Source organism: Gymnoscopelus braueri (genome assembly GCF_963280865.1).
Source record: "Gymnoscopelus braueri genome assembly, contig: SCAFFOLD_148, whole genome shotgun sequence".
Taxonomy (NCBI): domain Eukaryota; kingdom Metazoa; phylum Chordata; class Actinopteri; order Myctophiformes; family Myctophidae; genus Gymnoscopelus; species Gymnoscopelus braueri.
This window is the reverse complement of record NW_027660908.1, coordinates 84,222-108,105: the sequence shown is the minus strand read 5'-3', so window position 1 is coordinate 108,105 and position 23,884 is coordinate 84,222. Positions and strand designations below refer to the sequence as shown.

General features: G+C 45.6%; 1 protein-coding gene across 1 annotated transcript in view; it reads left to right on the top strand.

Annotated features, from left to right (window-relative positions):
• The window catches only part of LOC308081065 (uncharacterized protein), a gene marked incomplete at both ends in the record, with an annotated part of 28,483 nt that extends 28,161 nt beyond the window's left edge, over positions 1-322 (top strand). Inside the window, one exon of the mRNA XM_080457467.1 lies at positions 183-322. Coding sequence (XP_080313593.1) covers positions 183-322 — 140 coding nt within the window. The remainder of the gene's footprint in view (positions 1-182) is intronic.
• Between the last annotated feature and the right edge of the window lie 23,562 nt (positions 323-23,884).

The following is a 23,884-nucleotide window of genomic DNA, read 5'->3' as shown; positions in this document are numbered from 1 at the left end:
TATCTAAGAATTCCATGTCATTGCTGCATATTTCAGGCCGGACGGCTACTGACCTGATACATAGCCACCAAGTCACAGTCCCAGCCCTCCACCAGCAGACGACCATCAAACAGCCCAATGCCTAATGCAGGTGCTGATAGCCCAGAGGAGAGTAAACTAGAGCGTCGCCGCCGTCTCAACAGGGAACGGATGCAGCGTGTACGCAAAACAAAAGCCAACGAAAGGCTGGCCCAGCTGCGCCAACAAGATGCTGAACGCCACCAGCACCGCCGGCAACAACTGGATGCTGAAAGCCAGGCCCAGCTGCGCCAAAAAACACTGAACGCAACCAGCACCGCCGGCAACAACTGGATGACGCCACTCGGGTCCAGCTGCGGCAAAATCATGCTGACACGATGCGGCACTCAAGAGCCGCACGCCCTAAACCACCTCTGCCGACACCTCAGCAGGAGTTCATAGAAGCTGAACGCCAACTCAGATTTCACGAGTGTGCCTGCTGTCACCGCAAACGCCTGGGCCTCACACTCAACCACCAACACCTTTGCACCACCTGCCACTCTGACAAGCAGCAGCCAAAAAAATGGAGCGCCGGCAACGGCATGCAGCCAGACGCCACCGTCCCCCCAGAGCTCTCCCACCTCACATTCTTGGAAGAAATGCTCATCGCGCGTTTCTTGCCGTGCATGTATGTTTGTCGCCTACGTGCCGGTGGTCAGATCGGATACCGAAACCACGTCATCGCCTTTCAACAGGACATTCAAACCTTTGTAAGCGACCTTCCTCGGAGTCCACGTGATGCCAACATACTCATCGTGCGGAAGGAGGGCAGCAACAACACGCACAAGGACTTCATAGTTCGTGGCCAACGTATCCTCTCCGCCTTGACATGGTTGAAGGCAAACAATCGTTTGTATGCCGACATTACGATCCGGGCAGATGTTATCCAAAAACTACCCAAAGACGGGGTTCCCACCGAGCTGTTGGAGATTCTGCACAACAATGAAGACAACGACGACGCCGAACCACTCTTTGATGAGTCCCGTGAAGTCCAGCCAGGAGACACCGTCGTCACCGGTTTGGCAGATGAGATTGATCCGCGGGTGGAGGCGGACAAAGTACGAGATGCCATACATCCGCAAGTGGACGCCGACAAAGTACCACACCCTGTTCTTCAGTGGCCCACACGCGGCCCAAAACCAGCTTCAGAGTACAACACCCTTGGCCTCTGGACAATGTCGTACCCAACTTTATTTCCCACAGGCGCCGCTGACATAAGCAATGCCGGTAACAACAACGTAGTCCACGACGTGTCCCTGGCCGATTGGGCAGCATTTTTAATGCGCTGGAAGGATGGTCGATTTGCCAAGCATGCACGATGGCTCTACCATGTCTTTAACATGCTGCAGAGACGTCGCGCACGCATGACCGGTACAGTCTTTGTCAACCATGCGGATGGCCAAGCTGACATGACGCTCCAGGAGCTCATCGACCTTCTAAACAATGGTGACAAAGCAACCTGTCAGAGGTTGCACCACTTTGCCTCACACTTGCGTGGCACACCCTCTTGGAAACGTGCGCGACGCTCGGAACTACTGGACATGATAGATGCAAAGGGCCTACCGCATTTCTTTTTGACTTGGAGTTCAGCAGACATCCAGTGGGACCTCCTACAGCAGAAACTACTTGAGTCAGAGGGTAAGCCCCCGGACCACCCCATTGACGATGCTGGCCGAAATCGCCGGGTAAATGAGAACCCGGCATTAGTCAATGAGTGGTTCCTCGAACGCCTCAACATTTTCATGGCCACCATCGGCAAGAAAGGATTCAAAGTTGACGAGCATTGGATCATTTTTGAATGGCAAGGACGCGGTTCCATACACGCCCATGGGGTCATCTGGCTGGAGCCGGGCCAATGCCCATTCGATGATGTGAAGGCTGTTGTCAGCGAACCCACCCGCAAGGAAGACCAGCAGCGGCTACTCGACTTTTATGACACGTTTGCTAGTGCATGGAACCCCGTCTCCTATTCACGAGAACACCTCGAGGCCATGCTCTCCAACCCGGACCGTTTTCCTGACATGGCAAACCCTCCACTGCAATTGGCAAAAGACCTTCAACACCCCTGCAGGAAACCATTTGACACCGAACAACCTAGCGACCTTGCTGCCTTGGCAAATTTCACAAACCGACACAAAAACTGTTCGACACAAACCTGTCTGAAAAAAAAAAAGGGCAAATACCAATGCAAGGCGGGTGCACCGTGGCCCATGACTGCCAAGTCCTACTTTACGGACAAGGGACGGGCCCCTGGCGATTTCATATATGTCCCTCAAAGAAATGACCCCTTGATGAACACCTACCCAGTCAAAAATCAGGCCTACGAATGCTGGCGCGCAAACATGGATATAAAACCCGTCCTCAGCCGCTACGCAATGGTAAACTACCTGACAAAGTACTGCACCAAATCCGAGCCGCCGTCTCACACACTGAAGGACGTTGCTGAGCTCTTACAAAAAGAGGAAAACACTACCTCTCGTGACGCTTACAACAAGGTGCTGGTGGGAGCTGTCGGCGACAGAGACTACACCGCCCAGGAAGTCACACACCACCTGCTCGGCTTACCGGGATACCTCTGCTCACGATCCTTCACAATTGCCAGCCTCACTGGAAGCAAGGAGTGGAGTGTGGAGGAAAACAAGGTGAAGAAGTCACAGTGGGAAATATACGTGGAAAGACCCCACAAAGAACCACTTGAAAACCTCTCTTTCCGGACATTCACAGAGCAATGCAATTTCACTAAGGGCAAGTACGTGCCACGTCGAAAGGAAGTAATCGCACGCATTTTCCCCCGAATATACTGTGGAAGCAGCCTAGACGACAAGTTTGACGAATGGTGCCGGCTCCAAATGATGGTGAACATACCCTGCCGCAATGAGACTGAACTTATTGCCAATCATAGCTCCTGGCAAGAAGCCCTGGAAGAGGCGGTGGAAAACCTTTCCGCACCACACAGCGTGGCATCAGATTTCAACCGCTTAAGAAGAAATGCGGAACCTGAAGAAGAGGACAACGACAGCTCAAGTGACGAGGACGAATTGGCAGAACAGTTTCAAGATGATTGGATGCACATGGTTGCGGTTCGTACTGAATTCACACAACAACAGGACAGCGGACCCCAGTTTGATCCAAGCCAATGTTGGCAGGAGCTGCGGGACAAAGGTTCCTCCGACCAGGCACTGCAAGATGCCAAGGATTTCCTGAAACTAAACAAAACCCAGTACAAGCTGCCTCCTGTCAATTACGACGACGCAGACACAACTAGGCTCAACCAGCGACAGCAATTGGCATTCAACACCCTGTGCCAGGCCGTGGACGATGCCATGCGTGATGGAACAGAGCGCCGCACAAGGTGCATCTTCATCTATGGCACCGCTGGCACAGGCAAATCCTACATTATCAAATGCTTTGTAAAGCATTGTCGCGAAAAGTATGGAGAAGAAGCCGCCACAGCTGCACTCAGACTGGCTGCTCCCACTGGCACAGCTGCTTTTAACATCGCAGGGGTGACATTGCACTCGCTCTTGAGGCTTCCAGTGCCTCTGACCAACACTCTGCCACAGATGCAACCCGAAGCCCTGGGCAACATGCAGGCAAAGCTCGAGGGCCTGAAGGTGCTGGTCATTGATGAAATGAGCATGCTGGGCCGCCGATGCCTTGGTGCCATTGATGCACGCCTGCGACAGATCTTCCCAGAACGCAAGCAGGAATGGTTCGGCGGAGTTTCTGTCGTGCTCATGGGGGATTTTGGACAATTACCACCTGTCTTGGATCTACCTATGTACGCCAAAGCCCCACGGCAAGGATTAAGCGGTGCAGGAAAGAAAGTCATCGTTCTGGACAAGGTGGAGCGCATTGCTGGCGACACACCGAAAATGAAACTCTTCACAGAAGTTCTTGGCCGCCTTCGAAAAGGCCAAGTCACACGAGACGATTGGCAGTTCCTCATCCGCCGATCATTTGACAACCTGAACCGTGATGAAAAACACAGCTTCAAAGACGCACAGATCCTGGCCAGCACACACCAGGCTGAGGAAAAAGTCAACAGCCATAGACTCCAGAGCTTACCAGACGCAAAGGTCAACATAAATGCAGTCAATGCAGGTCCACAATCTAACAAGACCAGTACTGAAGATGCAGGGGGCCTGCAGAATGTCTTGCAGCTGGCAAAGGGGGCACGTGTCATGCTGCGCCAAAACCTATGGGTGGAGGCAGGTTTGACAAACGGAGCCTTGGGGACAGTCACAGGGATCCTCTACGATCCCAACGGGGCACAGCCCCCCGCCCTCCCTGTGGTTGTCCTCGTGACCTTTGACATCTACACAGGCCCAACATTCCTGCCAGACATTCTGCCACAAGGCACCGTACCAATTCCTCCTCAGACCATTAGATGGCTGAAAGGACAGAAGATGTGTACCCGTACACAGGTTCCCCTTTGTTTGGCCTTTGCCGTCACCATACACAAAAGCCAGGGATGGACAAGAGACAAGGTGATGCTTGACATTGGAACATCGGAACATTCACTAGGGATTACTTTTGTGGGATGCTCCAGGGTAAAGTCTCCCGAAGGCCTGTGCCTGCTGCCCTCCGACATTAGTAGCAACACATGGGCCAGATTTGAGAAAATCAACAAGGCAAAGGGCCATGAAGAACGCAGGAATGTAGACAATGCTCTGATTAAAATGCACAACAGCCTGCAACATGCCTAAACCAAACACATTTCAACAACTACAAAGACAAAAAAAAAAAAAAAAAAAATATGGGGCTAGCGGTATGGAGCCTTCTTGTGGCGGCCCTGTTCTCACTAATTTAACTGTACCACCCACTTCTCTACAATTGCTCATTCCTTTCTATTCTTCTTATTGTTATTTTCGAGCTGCGTTCGCTTCCCGCGTTCGCGCGTCTTACTTGTTTATAAGAGACGAAGCATCATCAGATCCTACAGAGGGTTAGTGGCGAGAGAGTATGTTTTGCCCCCTGTCCGTCCGTCCGTGTGTGTGTCCGTCCGTCCGTCCGTCATTCTGTCTGTGGACAGCTAATCTCCGGCACCGTTGGCTTGCTCGCAGTGAAACTGTGCACACACATCCCTGGATGCCACAGCAGAACCTCTGCCCCAAATTTTTCACATGGGCCTTTTATAGCACCACCAGGAGGCCGATTTATGCAAAACATATTTTTTTACATTACTCCTACAGATTTTGTCCAAACATCACGCAAATCGGTACACAGTATCTCTATAGTCATTAAACGAAACGGGTCTTTCAGATTTTTCATATACCATCCTGATTGGCTAGAAATGGCTTTCAAAGTTTGCAGGAGTGCTCCGTTTTGAACAAAATGCCTCAAATCATGAACACAGAATGCAATTTCCTTGAAATTTTGCATGCATATTCCCACTATGCCGAGGAAGAAATGCCACTTGAAAATGTTCAAATCAGCCTCATGGTGGCGCTTTAACAGGCCCATTCGTGTTTTTACCTATAACTGCACCGATCTGTGTGCACTCCCTAGAGGTCAAGGAAAAACCTTTGCCCTGCATTTTTCACATCTGCCTTTTAGAGCGCCACCAGGAGGCCGACTTATGTAAAACACATTTTTGTATATTACTCCTTCCGATTTGATCAAAATTTCACGCAAATCGGTACACATGATGTGTTTTTTGACATCTAAAGTTTGCAGTAGTGGCTTGTTTTGAACAAAATGCCTCAAATCATGAATGCAGTGTCTGATTGCCGTGCAAAGCCTAAGAAGAAATGGCACCCTTTAAACATTGGCCTATTATAGCGCCACCAGGAGGCCACAATAACCTACCTGACCTGGCGGAGACCTGTGCTCCGAGGAGCACTTTCTCTAGTTTCATATCAACTCATCTCACTGTTATTTACAATCAATCTTTCATCACATTCTAATAAAAGGTTGAATTATTCTACACTTTAACCCATTAAAGGAGAATTTTGGACTAAGGTTTTCTTACCTTTTCTATGATGTTATGATATTGATATTATGATATGTTATGACTTTCATGAACGTCCTGTTAAAAGGAATTATCCTTATCTTAGGATGAATGGTACAGTATAAACATTTCATAACTCCATCCCGGGTCCGCCACAGCTTAAAACGTGCGCCAATAGGCCTTGCGTTAGATCACATATTTTAATAGCTTTTAGCTTTTTTTTTTTGTGAGATCTGACGTTCATAGTGATAGAACAGTCAAAAAAAAAAAACTGAAGTCTCGCTAGATGAGATTTCAATCTGGTTGCATAGTGTTCTGTCTCTATGAACGTAAGATCTCACAAAAAAAGCTATTAAAATATGTGATCTAACGCAAGGCCTATCCGCGCACGTTTTTAGCTGTGGTGAACCTGGGATGGAGTTATGACATGTTTCTACTGTACCATTCATCCTAAGATATCATAACATCATAGAAAAGGTAAGAAAAACTCTCCTTTAAGACCTGAGGCTGATTATACAAATGTCTTCTAAATCCTAACTGTTTCCTGATAAACGTATGTATATATATCAGTGGTTCTCACACACGTCAAGGATCCCCAAAATTATATGTATTTGGCTGCGGACCTCTATCTGAAAATATGTTGATCCAGGGACCCCCTGAAGCAAAGATTTGAGTTAAAATGTTTGTTTAAAAATATATTTATATTCAAAGATTTGCACAATACTATGAGCTTGTATATCTGCTATTTCTGAATAGCCAAAGTATAAAATAACGGTTAAAGTGGTTAAAATCTAAAATGACACAGATGCTTTCCCGGTTGTAATGTGTTAATACAACCTTTCTGTTCTTTCTCTCCCCCCCCTCTATCCTCTGTCCAGAGCTAAATATGAGGTTGAATGAAACTCCTCACCTGAAGACTTCCTGCTGCACTGCTCTCTGTCTGCTCCATTGCTAATATATTATTGGGCAATAGTACTTGTCCGACTTCATTTACCATTCCGATTTTATTCCAGTTTTATAGATAAACTTTATTTTGTCCCAATACTCCTCCCACAGCTTCATCGGGAATCGTGTGCATCCATTTTGCTAAGAGATACGTTGTATAGTTAAATTGGTATTCATTTATTAGTGAAATTTCTTTTTTTACAATTCAATTTGCATTTTTTTTTAAATCCAAAATGAGTTAATAGTCCAGTTAGACTCTTCACATACTAGAGAGTATTTCTGACATAAATGTCAGAGCTTAAATCGACATGTAAATAAGAAATAAATGCATACACATGTAGATAAGATATAGAGTTAGAGCGGGGGCACGGTGGCGCCTGCAGTAACTTCTTTGTCTCTTCTGGGCAGCCAATCACGGTCCTGCAGTCACTGCTTGTGGACCAGTTAAATCTTTCCCCCAACTCCCAGACTCCATTCCTTGATGAGGAAGAAGGAGGAGCATGATGAAACAGCACAGAAAGGATTAAATAAAAATAAAGATTGATTTGATTGATTTTTACACTTTGTCAGCTTGTTCTTTTGTCATGCCATGGTACATCATGATCTAGTAATTGTATTCGTTTTTTTTACATAACCTGCAGTCCATTTGGAAATTAGTTGGCTGTTCATTGCAAGAGGAAGTTACAATCTTTTCTATTTTGATTAGCTTACTGCCTTCAAAGTACCCAGGCTGTGCTCCAGTATTTTATTTATTGTGGGTAATGTATTTGAGAACAGCAAAACCGATCATGTATGAGTATAGCCCTGAAACATGACTGTCATATCGTGACCGACCGTCATGGATGAGCTCAACTTGGTATTTAAACTTTCTCCCTTTTTGGTCCGTACATCTACATGAACGTTCATATTCCAAATATAAAGTGCTTACCCCATGGCTACGGATTTTACAATTATGTACGTTTCCTCAGAAGTACCCGAATATTCTGAATTGTTAAATAAAAAGCATTTTAATCCGATTGGTGGCCATTATCCCCTTATTTTCTTCATATGCTTTCAACTACGTGACCCTATCGGCTGGGAGGTGTATTGCACTCTGGTACATTATAACTCTATGAGAAAATGGCCACCGATCGGATATTTTAATCCGATCGGTGGCTTTTTATTGAATAATACGGAAAATACGGGTACTTATTGAGGGCCCGTACATAATTGTAACATGTGTGGCCATGAGCTAAGCACTTTATTTTTGAAATCTGAACGTGTACATAGATGTATGGAGCAAAAAGGGAGAAAGTGCAAACACCAGGTTGAAGTTCATCCATGAACGTAACAGACGACCGTCATATGATCCATGGCTGGCAAGTATTTCCAATTTTCAGTACTTTTACTTCTACTCCACTAAATCTGATCTCAGAGGCAAATATTATACTTGTACTCCACTACAATTATTTGAAAACTTAAGTTAAGTTGTAGATTTTGATTATTATTACAGAACATACATTAACCACTTCAGCCCTATATACATTTCAGCCATTTGAAAATAGCAAATCTATAAGCTCACAATGATGTAGGCTATCACTACATAACTAAAAGAGTTTATGAGTTAGGGTATCAACAATATATTAGGGTAACATGCTATGGTTTAAAACACTAAACCATAGCATATGTTAACCTAGAACAGGGGTCTTCATAAGGGGGTCCTCATAGTTACTACAGTACAGGGGGTCCGCCAAATCTATTTGAGATTTTCTCTCTTTTTATTCTTTTTTCCCCCCACTATAACCAGCATCCGGGGGGTACATTCACTGAAAATAGCCGATCTACAAGCTGACAACGCGTCATGCTGCGATCTGCTGTTTGTGGTAGGCTACAGTGCCTCCCCGAATCCACAGACAGCCAATCCGTGTCCCAAGAGAAACCACGCTGCTGATAGAGTAAACCCGTTCAGATTTCAAATATAAACTGCTCACCCCAAGGCCACGGATGTTGCAATTATGTACGTTTCCTCAAAAGTACCCGTATATTCCGTATTGTTCAATAAAAAGCATTTGAATCCGATTGGTGGCCATTTTTCTCCATAAGCTTTCAACATCGCGACCGTATCGGTTGGAAGGTGAATTGCACTCCGATACGTTATAACTCTATGAGAAAATGGCCACCAATCGGATTAAAATGCTTTTTATTGAACAATACGGAAGATACGGGTAATTCTGAGGGCCCGAACATAATTCTAACATCCATGATGGCCAGCCCTTTATATTGAAATATGAACATTTATGTAGATGAATGAAGCAGTGAGGGAAAAGTGAAAACACCTGGTTGAAGTTCATCCATGACGGTAACAGAGCTTGCGAAATGAGATTTCCAGGCTAAGCATGCAGAAAGACCGCATGGCTCATTTGCATATCCTCGTGAATTTTAAGTAGCCATGCGGTCTTCATTTACTTGTAACAGAGTATTTCTGTATTGCGGTATTGATACTTTTACTTAAGTAAAAAGTTTGAGTACTTTTTCCACCACTGATTACTAGCAATAAGCAATAACTTTCTTGGATAACAATGACACGATTGCAAAATGCCGGCTATTTATTATACATAACTAAACGAGTTTAGGGAGTTAGGGGAAACAAGAGTTTGTCATAGTGTCAACATTATATTATATAAGCAAAATATAATGTAGGCTACTTATAGAGTTACTTAGACAGGTAAGACAGTTAACAAAATAAATTGCCGTCTGATATGATGTAAAAACGGGGGTCCGGGATCCCTAGGTAGGGGGTCCTCGTAGCTTTAATCTCAACGTCAATTTGAATGTTTTCCGAGTGAGAAATACAAATGTATAGGCTGACATTATGCAGAGTTTTGATTGATTGATGTAGTTTATTTAGAAAGACATGAGAATAGTAGACAGTACATAACAGTACATGGAAGTACAGATTCACAATACAAGGTCTACTAAACTGGAACTCTCATTAAGCACTAAGCTTGTTTAAGATGAGAACCCCATGCACACAAATCATGATGTCATATAAGAGGCAGACAGATACACACTACTATACAGAATGTCATACAATCAGCTTTCAGGTTACTGGTATGAAGATAGAAAATAAATATATATATATATATATACAAAAGAGTATAGGCTATAAGCATGAATATTATTTTATTGCTCAACGATGAGTTTGCCTATTTTGCCTAACAGAGATTGGTTAGAGTTAGGGAAAGCGTTCACAATCACACTCTACAATTTTATTACACTCCTTCTTATCACATATAGCCAAAATATAATGTAGAAGGGTGGCCATACGTCCTCTTTTACCCGGACATATCCTCTTTTGGGGGGCTGTCCGGCCTGTCTGGGGGGTTTTATAAAATCCTTCAAATGTCCGGGGTTTTGAGAGTTCGGGTGATATCCCCCCCACTTCTGGGACGAAGAAAAAAGAAAAAAACTCGAGCCGGAGGTTTAACGGAACGCTCGTCCTAAAACACACTGCCACATTTTCTTTGCAGGCCGAGGCCGCCGGATTAGACCGGGGGCGAGGGTGTTTTAGGACGACGGTTCTTCCATTTCAGACTCTGAATCAGACCCCATTGCTGCTCGCGCACCTTAAATGCGCGATGGAGACCCGCCAATGTTTCATGACTGATAGACATGAAAGAAGGCCCTTCACAGCTAATAGAGAATTTAAAATTTTAAGAATCTGTTCAGAATTGAATGAGTAAAATAGTTAAATAGCCTGAAGTGTCCTCTTTTGGGGAATTCAGAATATGGTCACCCTAACATTGTAGGCTATACACCTAATAGAAAATTGGACAATATTTAGCTGTTTGTCAGAAAGAAACCATGCAGGAACATTAAGTCAGCCAGTAGCTCTCGTTCTGCTTTGATCAGGTTAATGTTAATGTTACATTATTGACTGCCTACAAGCATCGTTGAACTCGTGGCTCAACGTGCCCTCTGTGGCTCATGGTAATTATTAATGCTTTGATCATCTCATCAATTGTATGTCTAGAATGACAGATGCAATGAATACAAGAGTATGTTACGTTATATGTACAGTACATATGCTACAAGCAAGCAGAGCCACACAGTTGAACAAGTTGGCTCGGGCAGGAGTCGATCCCATCCTCCCAGTGCGTGTGCTTTTCTTTGATTGGCCGAACGTTTATATTTTAGCGCTCCGACCTCGACAATCAGGCGATGTCTTGGAGTTTGCATGTTCTCCCCGTGTCTCTCAGGGTAGTTAATACCCTCACAAAAACATGTAGTAATCCTGGTCGCTATAACGCCTCCCCCATGACAGCCGGGGCGCCTGATTGAGGAATAACGTGTTCCTTCCACGCGCTATGGTTCAACCAGGGAAACTCCCCCCTGGCCTCCCTAGGCTGGTGAGGGGAGTGTAGCGCCAAGGATCACTTAGAAAATTAGCACTGGGTGAAAAAATAATGGTTAAAACAAGATTAGAGCTAGCATTTGCTAGCATTGCTAATCAAATCCTCAGTTTCCATCCAAACATAGCGAAATCGCGGTAAAATCCACAATTTCTCACAAGTTTTGAAAGGTTTCACTGAGATGTAGTGGAGTATAAGTAAAGGTACTGAAAATTGGAAATACTCCAGTAAAGTAAAAATACCTCAAAATTGTACTTAAGTAAATGTACATAGTTACTTTAAACCACTGCTTGTGTCTAATGTAAATCTCAAAGAAAGATGTATTAACAATCATATTTTGTTAAAACTGTTGTGAAAATTTATGTATGTTGGTCCTCCTGGGCATGAAAAATGAAAAATATGTACAAGAGAAGAAAAAATCGGGGAGGGGGGGGGGGGGGTAGGGGGGGTAGGTTAAGACTTAGACAGGGGCCATTTTCGAATTGCAGCCTCCTGAAGGTGTATCTTTAGGGCAGTTTTGAAAGTGAGTAGGGTTTTACACTCCTTTACTCCTTTTGGTAGGGCATTCCACATTTTTGATGAATAGCATGAGAACGACTTCATTCCCTTTGTTGAGCCAAATCTGGGTTGAATATGATTCGTGGAGCTGCCTCTGGTGTTATGATCATGGACTTTTTCCAAAATTAACGTTTTGGAAGTATTTAGACAAATACAGGGGGATCCCAATGTTGTGGTGTATCTTGAAGACCAGGCCCATAGCAAGTTGCTGTACTCTGTCCTCAACCCTAAGCCATCCAATCCTAGCAAAATGAGCAGGGGTTAGATGGTTTTGTGATTGAGGCCAAGAAGTAGCCTTACTAGTTTGTTTTGGGATGTTTGGAGCCTTGTTTTTAACTCTCTGACTGCCAGAGTTTTTCAGTAAAGTGTCAGCCCAGTGCCAGAGATTCTGAGCATTTTCCCCCATCTTTGAAGGCTCACAGAACATGTTGTGTTTTGACTAAAATTACACAAAATATCTCAAAAGAGAGGTGTGGCTGTCTACTTTACCCGGTGAGTTGCTAGCATGTACGGTTCCTTACTTATCAGCAGTTGAGTAGAGCTTGGTTTCAGCAAAATCAGCCCTTTTCAAATGGAAACCTGAGATAACAGGCTTTTAGTGAAAGATGCTCTCTGGAGCAGAAATCTCTCTTTAGCCTTTTATTTTTCTCCTCCGTGGTATCAGATATGTGAACCTTAGTTGTTATCAAACTAATTGCAAAAAACAAAAAAAAAAAAATCAAAGTAATTTTGAGAGACAGCGAACTCCACTTGCTACCGCGACGGGTCGCTTCGACGGCTGCCTGACTCGTCGCAACGGGTGCCCATCGTCTCGACGGGTGCCTGACTCGTCGCGGGTGCCTGACTCGTCGCGACGGGTGCCCATCGTCTCGACGGGTGCCTGACTCGTCGCGACGGGTGCCCATCGTCTCGACGGGTGCCTGACTCGTCGCGACGGGTGCCCATCGTCTCGACGGGTGCCTGACTCGTCGCGACGATTGCCCATCGTCTCGACGGGTGCCTGTTTTTGTCGGCGTTTCACCCGTGCGTCGGAGAACGGGCGCTCGTGGTCGCATCTGCCTCTCTCCCTCCTTCCCTCCTTCCTATGTGTGTGCTTCCCCCCCCCCCCACCCGACCGCCTCCCCCTGTGGGGTAGGGGGTCGGGTGGGGGTCCCTGCGGACCTTTGGGGGGGGGGGGGGTCCCCTTGGGAATCCCTTTACGCATGCCTTCATTTGTCCCCGTGAATTAGGGCTGCATTCCCGACGTTAACTTTCAATTTGATTGCTTCCATTTTAATCCAATAACCATATGTTGCATCACATTTTATCGATTGATATAACTTCAATAACCTCCGGAAATAAGGAATTTGTTTGATTCGATTTGAACGTTTAATGGCCTATTGAAAAGACGAGTGTTTTTGGAGATGCTTTTTTTCTTTTACGCATGAGAGAGAGAGAGAGAGAGAGAGAGAGGGAGAGGGGGGGAGAGAGAAAGAGAGAGCGCACGCACACAGACGGAATGTGTTCACGCTCGTCCTTCTGGGGGGTCCCCGTGGACCTTTGAGGGTCCCCGGGAGACCCCCCCAACGCAATAGATAACACAGAAATCACACTATACAATGCATTTACATTCAGCCGATCTACGAGCTCATATCTGCTGCTTTGCGAAAGCCGCGCATTGCGACGTATTCTGTCTGTCTGTCTGTCTGTCTGTCTGTCTGTCTGTCTGTCTGTCTGTCTGTCTGTCTGTCAGCGCACGCTGACAGACAGACATGTTTAAGTTTTCCATTGAACTATTCAGCACCGAAATAAATTACTCATCCATTCATTAATGCATTCATTCATTCATTCTTTCATTCAATTTACTGCTTTAAGGAAATTATGTCTGTAGGAGCCATGAATGGGATTGTTGCAATGTGTGGTTATGTTGATTATATGTTGATTATATGCCTTCTCCCTGCAGCCGACCCTAGTTATATACTCTCCGACTATGCTTGTCACGATGACTAAGCCAGTTAGATCTATCCATATATGGCTCTACCATATCTATCCGACCCAAATATAGGGATTGTCATACATGTCATATGTCATATAGCCCAACATCCTAGTCAGAGTCTTCGTTACAGCCAGAATATCTGCCTCAACCAGAGCCTTTATAAAATACAACACAAACGTCTTCCTCTCAGCAGTACATGGGCCTTGGAGAGGCAGGCAGCCAGGGTTTCAGTCCTATAGATCAGTGTTTATCAACCCTGGCAAACGTCCCAATTTTGGTCCGCGAGTAGCCTACTGCTGAGGTGTTCCGCGCCGTGTGAAGAAAGTGTGAACCCAGACCCTCGAGAACAATAGCGCCGATCGTCCGTCAATCGATACGGCCATCATCCGTTTCGCACACAGCCACGGCCGAGTCCATTCAGTGTAGCGACCATCACCCATAGGAATGCAAATATGTTGTCCTACCTGGTACTGTATAAGGGCACAGGGTACATGCTTTGGCACTCAGTCAGTAAGTGGGTCGGAACGGGTCGATACGGCGGACCTGAACGTCCTACCTGCTAAGAGGGGCTGTCCTGTCCCAAAGGCCCATGTTATAACCTGCCATGATGAAGAATGTCCAACAATAAAACAATACATAAGTGTTAGTTTTCTTATAAAGTGCTTCTAAATCACTCCAGTGTGTTTGTGTCAACGTTTGTAGTGTTTAATTACTCCTCCACGCCACGGAGAGAATCTCTTGCAACTCAAGCCGTGGTGCCGTGGATATAACCGGAAAACTCGCCCCAAAACACGCTCGCCCCATTTCTTTTCGCGGACGAACGGTTCTTGTATTCCTGTATTTGTTTTACTGAGGATAAGGTTAGAAATAAGTTTACGGTTAGCCATATTATTAGTTTTACTGAGGTTACGTTTAGGAATAAGGTTAGGTTTAGGCGTAGTTTAATGAGGTTACGTTTAGGAATAACATGGGTGAATATCACCGGATTTCCCCGGGGGTGACTGTTTTGGGGCGAGAGTTTTTGTGTTCGTCTGTAGTGGGCAACAGCGCATGCGTCCGCAATAACGCTATCAGGATCAGATTATTAGATATTATTATCAGATATTAGAAGTATATTGGGTACCAAATATACTTACCAAAGAAGAACTTGAAGTGACCCAAGTGTATATATTTGTAGGCCAAAGATTTATATGTTTGTAATGGTCAAGGTTTCTTTATACCTGCCCAATACACTCTCTCTGTGTGTGTGTGTGTGTGTGTGTGTGTGTGTGTGTGGGTGTGGGTGTGGGTGTGTGTGTGTGTGTGTGTGTGTGTGTGTGTGTGTGTGTGTACACACCGTATATCTAGGTGTGCCCTGGGATCTTTTGGCTAAGCCGCAGGTGTGCCTTGGCACAAAAAAGGTTGATAAACACTGCTATAGATCGTAGCCTACTGCATAACAAAGACAATTTGTTAAAACCCTAGCAACCCTATTCTGAGAGTAACAGTAGTCGAAAATAGCAGATCTACAAGTTCACAAACGATGCCTCATGCTGCGACTAAGTGGGCGCCTAAAAATACTGAACATGAATCCAACACAAGACTGCTGTGGGCACTAAAACAGAGTGGGCACTAGGGAAAGGAGGGCAGACTGGGCACCAGGGAAAGGTAGGCACCAAAACAGAGTGGGCAAGCTATCTATGAAATCTATTGAAAAGTTTAATCTGCAACAAAATGGGTCCCTGGCTCCTGCTTCATCTTTCTCAGCTAAAGGTTTTCTCTCAATTCAATTCAATTCAATTCAATTAAATTCAATTCAATTCAATTCAATTCAAATCAAATTAGCTTTATTGCCTGGCATGAGAAAACATATGTTTACATTGCCAAAGCAAAAGTGGAACAGCCAATCAAGATAAAACAATGTACTGTATGTACAAATAAATATTGAATATAAATAGGAATTAAATAAATGTGTAAACAGATGTGTTACATTAACATTTTGAGTAATACTAATACTATCTTGTGAAACTATAAAAAAAAATCATATTCTCTCTCACACGCTCTCTCCACACACACACACACACACACACACACACACAAACACACACACACACACACACACACGCTCTCTCTCTCGCACGCACGCACGCTCTCTCCAAACACACACACTCTCTCTCTCAGCTCTCTCTCGCCTCTCGGAGCGAAACGCTGCCCTTTTTTTTTTAGTCCAGCATGTTAACCAACCCACCTAGCAAATAGGCTACAACACCCCCCCCCCCCCCCCCCCCCCCCCTTGAATAAAAGTTATTGAATTTCGACGAAGTCACTCAGCAGTAGGCTAAGCTCCTCCGCAGTAAACCCGACAGGACTTCCGAAGTTCCGACAGCTTTTGATGAAGTTATATTGCCTCCAGACCAGCCGCAGTCGCCGTACCAAAGGAATGATTCAACCAGATTGTCACACACCACCCAGCCTGCACACACACCTGTCGGTCAGAACCAGACGAGGGTCCAGTACTTAGAGAGTTTCATAACAGTTAATATTACGCTGGCCTGGGTAAAGTAAACTTGTATAGTGTGATTTCTGTGTTATCTATTGCGTTGGGGGGTCGCCCGGGGACCCCCCAGAAGGACGAGCGTGAACACATTCCGATAGTTAACAGCCTTGCGCTCTGTGCGTAAAATCGCAGCTTCTCCACAAAGGAGCGTCACAAATTAATATCTTTAAATTAATATCTGTGGACATCTGTCTGCGTGCGTGCGTGCGTGCGCGCGCTCTCTCTTTCTCTCTCTCTCCCCCCTCTCGCTCTATCTCTCTCTCTCTCTCTCTCTCTCTCTCTCTCCCCCTCTCTATCTCTCCCTCTCTCTCTCTCTCCCCCCCTCTCTCTCTCTCTCTCCCCCTCTCTCTCCCTCTCCCCCCCTCTCTCTCTCTCTCTCTCTCTCTCCCCCTCTCTCCCTCTCCCCCCCTCTCTCTCTCTCTCTCTCTCTCTCTCTCTCTCTCTCCCCCTCTCTCTCCCTCTCCCAGTGCCGCTTTAGACTCCACAGGGGCCCTAAGCATGATACAGGACACGCGCGTGCATGTGTCGCGCGCAGAGGACACATGCACGCGCGTGTCCTGTATCATGCTTTGCGGTTCTGGGTGGATTGGGTTCGTTTTTTTCGCGGTTCTGGGCGGATTGGGTTGGTTTTTTTTTCATTTTTTTTTCGGTGGGTAGGCGGGGCCCCACGCAACCTGCGTAGTGTGCGTGTAGAGAGAAGCGGCACTCCCCCCCCTCTCTCTCTCTCTCTTTCTCTGTGCTTAAGCGTCCAAAAACACTTGTCTTTTCAATAGGCCATTAAACGTTCAAATCGAATCAAACAAATTCCTTATTTCCGGAGGTTATTGAAGTTATATCAATCGATAAAATGTGATGCAACATATGGTTATTGGATTAAAATAATGGAAGCAATCAAATTGAAAGTTAACTTCGGGAATGCAGCCCTAATTCACGGGGACAAATGAAGGCATGCGTAAAGGGATTCCCAAGGGGACCCCCCCCCCAAAGGTCCGCAGGGACCCCCACCCGACCCCCTACCCCACAGGGGGAGGCGGTCGGGTGGGGGGGGGGGGAAGCACACACATAGGAAGGAGGGAAGGAGGGAGAGAGGCAGATGCGACCACGAGCGCCCGTTCTCCGACGCACGGGTGAAACGCCGACAAAAACAGGCACCCGTCGAGACGATGGGCAATCGTCGCGACGAGTCAGGCACCCGTCGAGACGATGGGCACCCGTCGCGACGAGTCAGGCACCCGTCGAGACGATGGGCACCCGTCGCGACGAGTCAGGCACCCGTCGAGACGATGGGCACCCGTCGCGACGAGTCAGGCACCCGCGACGAGTCAGGCACCCGTCGAGACGATGGGCACCCGTTGCGACGAGTCAGGCAGCCGTCGAAGCGACCCGTCGCGGTCGCAAGTGGAGTTCGCCCCTCCTGGTAATTTTTTAGAGTTTTACATTCAAAGATCAGTTGTGAAGTGTCAGCCCAGTGCATCTTTCAGTGCACTAAATCTATTGCATATCTGTTTGTGTCACAAATACTATATATATATATATACAAACACACACACACACACACACACACACACACACACACACACACACACACTTGATCTTGTAGCAGTTGGCATGTACTGTGGCTCTGAGTGGTACTTCTTATAACACTCCTCCGGGTGCAAGGCCACATTGCATTTTTTACAGTACCACCTCGTCTCGCTCTGATTGGGTGGTATAGAGCAAACCCTGCATCGCCTGCGTGGTCCAGCACATCCGGTGGTGGGAGGCAACTTTGCCAGTACATGGCCTTTCAAGTCGGGCTCGAGCCTAGACTGCGGGTCGTGGAAGGGTGCCCTTTCTGCCCTAGGCGCCACTACAGGTGGAGGGGCATTTCTCCCTTCTAGCTCACCCCCAGCAGCTCTCTGGGTGGGCTGGGCTGGGCTGGTCCAGGACTTCATCACACATTTCATGAACTCTAGAAGACATTTGCATTCGCCCTGTGGATGCTTGTTCCTGTAAATGATAAATGCATTGTACATACAAATTTCAAAGAGATAGGTTACAAATTTGTTTGTCCACTTGTTGGACTTTCTGACAAACGCATAGTACGCAATGCTCTGGTCCAATCTATCCACCCCGTTCATGGACTTGTTGTATGCGACAACACAAGAGGGCTTCGATTTATCCACTATCCGACTCGGCTCATCCTTCTTGCCTTTCTGCCATACTGTGACGTTCTCGGTCTCGTTTTCATGGAAAGTGGAGATCATTCTCACAATGTTCTTGTCCCGCCACCCCAAGACCATCACCTTGTTGTTGTGCCTTGTAATGATCTCTCCAAGTTTCAGGTCAGCAGTAGTGAGCTCTCGAATGAGTGGTGGTTCGCCTCGGTTCCGCCGCAGTGTGCCGCAGACATGGGTCTGGAGGTTTAGCAGTAAGTCACACATGCCTACCGAGTTGTAGAAATTGTCCATGTATAATCTGTGGCCATTACCGGCTAAACCATCCAGAAGACCGACCACTGTGTCAACCAGGGGAATCTGTTCTTCTCCACGACCGCAGTATGGCCTCATGTTGAAACAATATCCTGTCTCAGAGTCGCACAGGATGTAGGATTTTATTCCATATTTGACAGGTTTCATGGAATTGTACACCTTGAAACTTAGCCTCCCACGAAACAGCAATGTACCTTCATCTATACAAATGTTTTTGTTTGGTTGGTACATGTCACGAAATTTGGAGACAATATAATCCAAAACTGGGCGGATTTTGAACATCCTGTCCTTGCCAGGTACAGATGTAGCATTGTCAGTGAAATGAAGGAAACGCTGGATAATTTGAAACCTATTGCGACTCATTGTTTTGTTGAAGTAGGGTGTAGAGTAGAGGTCTTCAGTCGACCAGTACATCGAAAGCTCTGGCTTTCGAATGATGCCAGTCAGAAAATGGAGCCCTAGGAAGGTTTTTAGTTCTGGGACGTCAACAGGGAGCCAATCCGAGCCCGAGCATGAGGCTGCATTTCCTTGATGGCTGCTATGCACTGGTCAGCATACAAATTTGTCTGAAGGACAATCTGTTCGAGGAGCTCGTCAGACATGAAAAGCTGCAGGAAGTCCACTGCGTTCTCAGACTGGAGAGCAGCAGCAGCACCGCAAGGTCCAGGGTCTGCATTGAAGGGGATGTGTCTAGGATACCAGTCCCCAGTTTCCTTCCACTGATCTGCAGCTGGACTGGGTCCCCCACGTCCTTTACCACGTCCTGCACCTCTGCTACGCCCTGGCCTGCCACAAGCTCCACCTCTGCTCCGTTGCCGACCTGTAAATTATAGAATACATAATTACTATAAAATACATATTTTTTCATTTGTGTGGTACTGTAAGTGATGGATAATTAGTTTGATAACAACTATGGTTCACATATCTGATACCATTGAGGAGAAAAATAAAAGGCTACAGAGATTTCTGCTCCAGAGAGCATCCTTTTAGCTTGCTTCCACAATAAATATATATAAAAAGATACTATTGTCTGTCACAGTCACAGTTTGAACTATTCAGCACAAGAACTTTTTTCTTACCTCCTCTCTTGGATCTGCCAACAGGTGGTAAGGTAGACTCCACCTTCTCCAACTCCTCCTCCCCCTCCTCTTCTAAAATCACAGTAGTAAAATAGAAAATAGTTTAGGAAATATATATATAATTATTTACACTCCCAGCATGTCTTCAGGCTGGTCCATGATTTTATGATGTAAGGTAAGGTAAAATGATTCTTACCGTCACTACTACTGCTGCCCACATCAGCACAGCCACCTATAGCGCCCCCAGCCCCACTGGCACCAGGCAACTCCTCGTTGTCTGAAAACAGTGAGATTTTGGAAGTTCGGTAAATGTCTGATTTACACAAAATCAAATCAACGCTCCTCTTATCCAGAGCTACTTACAATAAGCCACACATCAAAAGATACAGTAGCCTACATAGGTTACCAATAAGTTTTACCACCCTTTGATGTGAAATGACATCAAAGGTAAGTGAACATGCTTGTTGACAGAACCTCATGAAGATGTAAACATTGCTGTTTACATGACATGACCTTTGTTTTCAGTTCAGGGCTTTGATCTAAGACAGTTCAAGCACATGCAGGGAGGGGGGCTGTTTGCACCTGGCCTCCATCACCCGTGCTAAATAGTATTTCAATGACATGATGTTCCCTGCTATGATTTATAATAACCACTAGATGTCATCATTACCACCATATATATATATATATATTGCCATGCTATAATATATATATTGGATGTCTTATGTTATAGTTCTTGCTTTAGCATAAGACATCCAATGTACTATATTTTCGAAGGATTTTTATACATTACGACATGCACATCCATAACACGAATTTGAGCTGGCGATGAACACAAATAAAGCAGATCGCACACAGAGTGCTCCAACTTTGAGGTGTAATAAAAAAGATAGCAGATCTACAAGCTCACAACGTCGCAAGCGATGCATTGTGAGCTTGTAGATCTGCCATTTTCAAATGATTTTTATAGCAACGTGTTGTGAGCTTGTAGATCTGCCATTTTCAAATGATTTTTATACATTTTATATGTTTTATCAGGCCATACACACACACACACACAGTCATTTTATCTGGAGGCTAGGCTGCAAATTGCGCAGCGGGCCTTTGACAAAAGGATTTTTATACATTTTATATGTTTTATCAGGCCATACACACACACAGTCATTTTATCTGGAGGCTAGGCTGCGAGTTGCGCAGCGGGCCTTTGACGCGCACCGTTCGTGTTGGGTTTGAGCGATGAACAATATATAAAGCAGATGAAAGAATAGTATGAATGAATAGTTCTTCTTACCACTGTCAAGGACAGGAAGATCCTCTCTCATGGGTTCCCACACATCCGCGGAATCCACGTCGTCTGAGAATGAGACTGTGGAGCTGAATGGAGAATTGAATGGAGACTCCACGACCTCACGACGCTCTCGAAAGTCCCGATCCGTTGTGACTCGGGCACTGCGACGTGGTGGAGGTGTGTCGGTTCCGACACTCTCCGGTCCAGCCTCGACACGAGGTTCATCTTCACCAGAAAGCTCGGAATCGGTCTGCGGCAGGGCCTTTTTTTGGATCCAATACTGCATCGACTCCTCCAGGGTTCGCTGCCGTAAAGAGCCTGTGGCGCTCGGTGTGCTACTCGGCGGAGCAGCCGCGGGGAGAGGCCGTTTGAGCCTAGACTTTCTTGGCATGGCTGTATAAAACTAACACTGAAATAAACTACAAACTAAATAAACTCACTCACCTCACTCCTCACTCTCAACGCCCTTCTCTCAACTCACACAACTTTTTTTTACACACAATACAAATACAATAAACTAAATCTGCTCTTTCCCTCACTCCTCTCTCTCTGTCAACTCCCTTCCCTATAAATGCCAATAAACTAAATCTAACTAAATCTCCCTTCCCTAGCAACTCTAAAACAACAATAAACTAAATCTGCTCTTTCCCTCACTCCTCTCTCTCTGTCAGTCAACTCCCTTCCCTATAAATGCCAATAAACTAAATCTAACTAAATCTCCCTTCCCTACAAACTCTAAAACACTAACACTATCGCTCTCTGTCTCTCTGTCTATCTCTCTCTCTGTCTCTCGTCTCTGTCTGTCTGTCTCTGCTCAAGTCGTACCTACTCCCAACGATCAGAGCAGTGTTGCTTGGAGCTATTTATTTGTTTTGATCACGTGATTTCTGGTTAACCCTATGTGATCCAGACAAGTCAAGGACACCAACAGATGCGGAAAAGTCCCCTCTATTGTAAAACCACTGAAACCCCAAAACGCGTCTAACGCGTTGACGGCCAACTGGACAAAGTAGCAATTGACGCGTTATCGCGTCAAGGGCAGTCAAAGAGTTAAGGCCTTGGAGGTGTTGTGATACCATGAAGTGCATGCATAATCATAATAACCTTGTATGAGGGCCCCTGCAACAATCTTCAAAGTATTCTTAGTTACTGACTAGACGGCCAATCCTATACAAAAAGCGTGTTCTTACTCTTTCGGCCATTTTGCCACCGGAGAGGTTTGCCTCCAAGATGGAACCCAGGTAGGTAATTTCCTCCTTTCTTGTGATGACATCATCACCCGCTTTGATCGTGACACTCTCAGCCTTGCTAAGGTTAGAACTGGACCCAAAGAGGATGGATTCAGTTTTACCCAGGTGTAATGAAAGTTTGTTGTCGGAGAGCCAGATGCAGATCTTGTCGAGTTCAGAGCTGAGAGTTCTCTCAACCTGCAGCCTGTCCCTGTTCGAGACCAGCAGAGCAGAGTCATCTGCGAACAGGAACAGTTTGCAGTCGCAAGCTGAAGACATATCGTTCACATATATCAGGAACAGTAAAGGTCCTAGTATACTTCCTTGCGGAACACCACAAGTCACTGGGAGGGGAGGGGACTGGGTGCTGTTTACTTCCACCACTTGCTCCCTCCCTTCCAGATAGGATCTCATCCAGCTCACCGACGTATCATCAAAACCTATTGCTTTAAGCTTATCGATCATAATTGGGTGATTAACGGTGTCAAAGGCCTTCTGCAGGTCCAGCATGACCATGCCGCAATATTTGCCATTGTCGACATCTTGTTTGATAGAGTCGTTCAAATAGAGAAGGCGTGTGTCAGTGGAGTGTTTTTTTCTGAAACCAGATTGGAATTTGTAAATTAGATTTTTCTCTGCAAGATATCGACCTGTTCATAGACTATTTTTTCCATGACTTTCGAGATGGTGCTAAGAATATAAATAGGGCGGTAGTTGCCAGGGTCTAATTGGTTTCCTTTTCTGTACAGAGGGGTCACCCTTGTGTAACTCAGGTTTCAAAAGGTATGTCACTGCTGTCTGTGTGTCACTGACAGAGACACACACACACACACACACACACACACACTCAGTCTCACTCAATCAATCAGTCAGTCACACCAGTGCTTGCAATTGCCAATCATTGCAATCACAGCCACACCCTATAAAGCAGAGGCAGTCTGCAGTAGCAGAGTGAGGCTGCTGCAGGTCTGTACTATATTCAAACATTACTCACATTTCCAAACTTGTTACATTTGATCAATTGACTAAAAACACTTATTATGGCTTTTAGACTTCCACCCAAACTGATCCAAAACTGATTGGTGGCACAACCTGCTGGCTGTGACTGCATGAATCTGATTGAATTGGTGAGTGATGAGGTTCAAATGTTTGTTTGTTATTTGAAATGTTTGTAATTTGATTGTTTTTGGTTTTTGAAAGTTATGCAATGCTTGTAGATCTGCTGTTTTTGTTTATTTGAAATTAATTTGGCCTTTTCTATGAATCCAGGCCAGGTTACTTTTCTTGATAAGAAAAAGGATCATGATGGCGAGCCAACTAACCCGAACCCAACTTTAATGAAGTTTGTCCTACCAGGAGGGTAGGCCAAAGAGCAGCAGGCACACATTCAATTCCCCTCAAG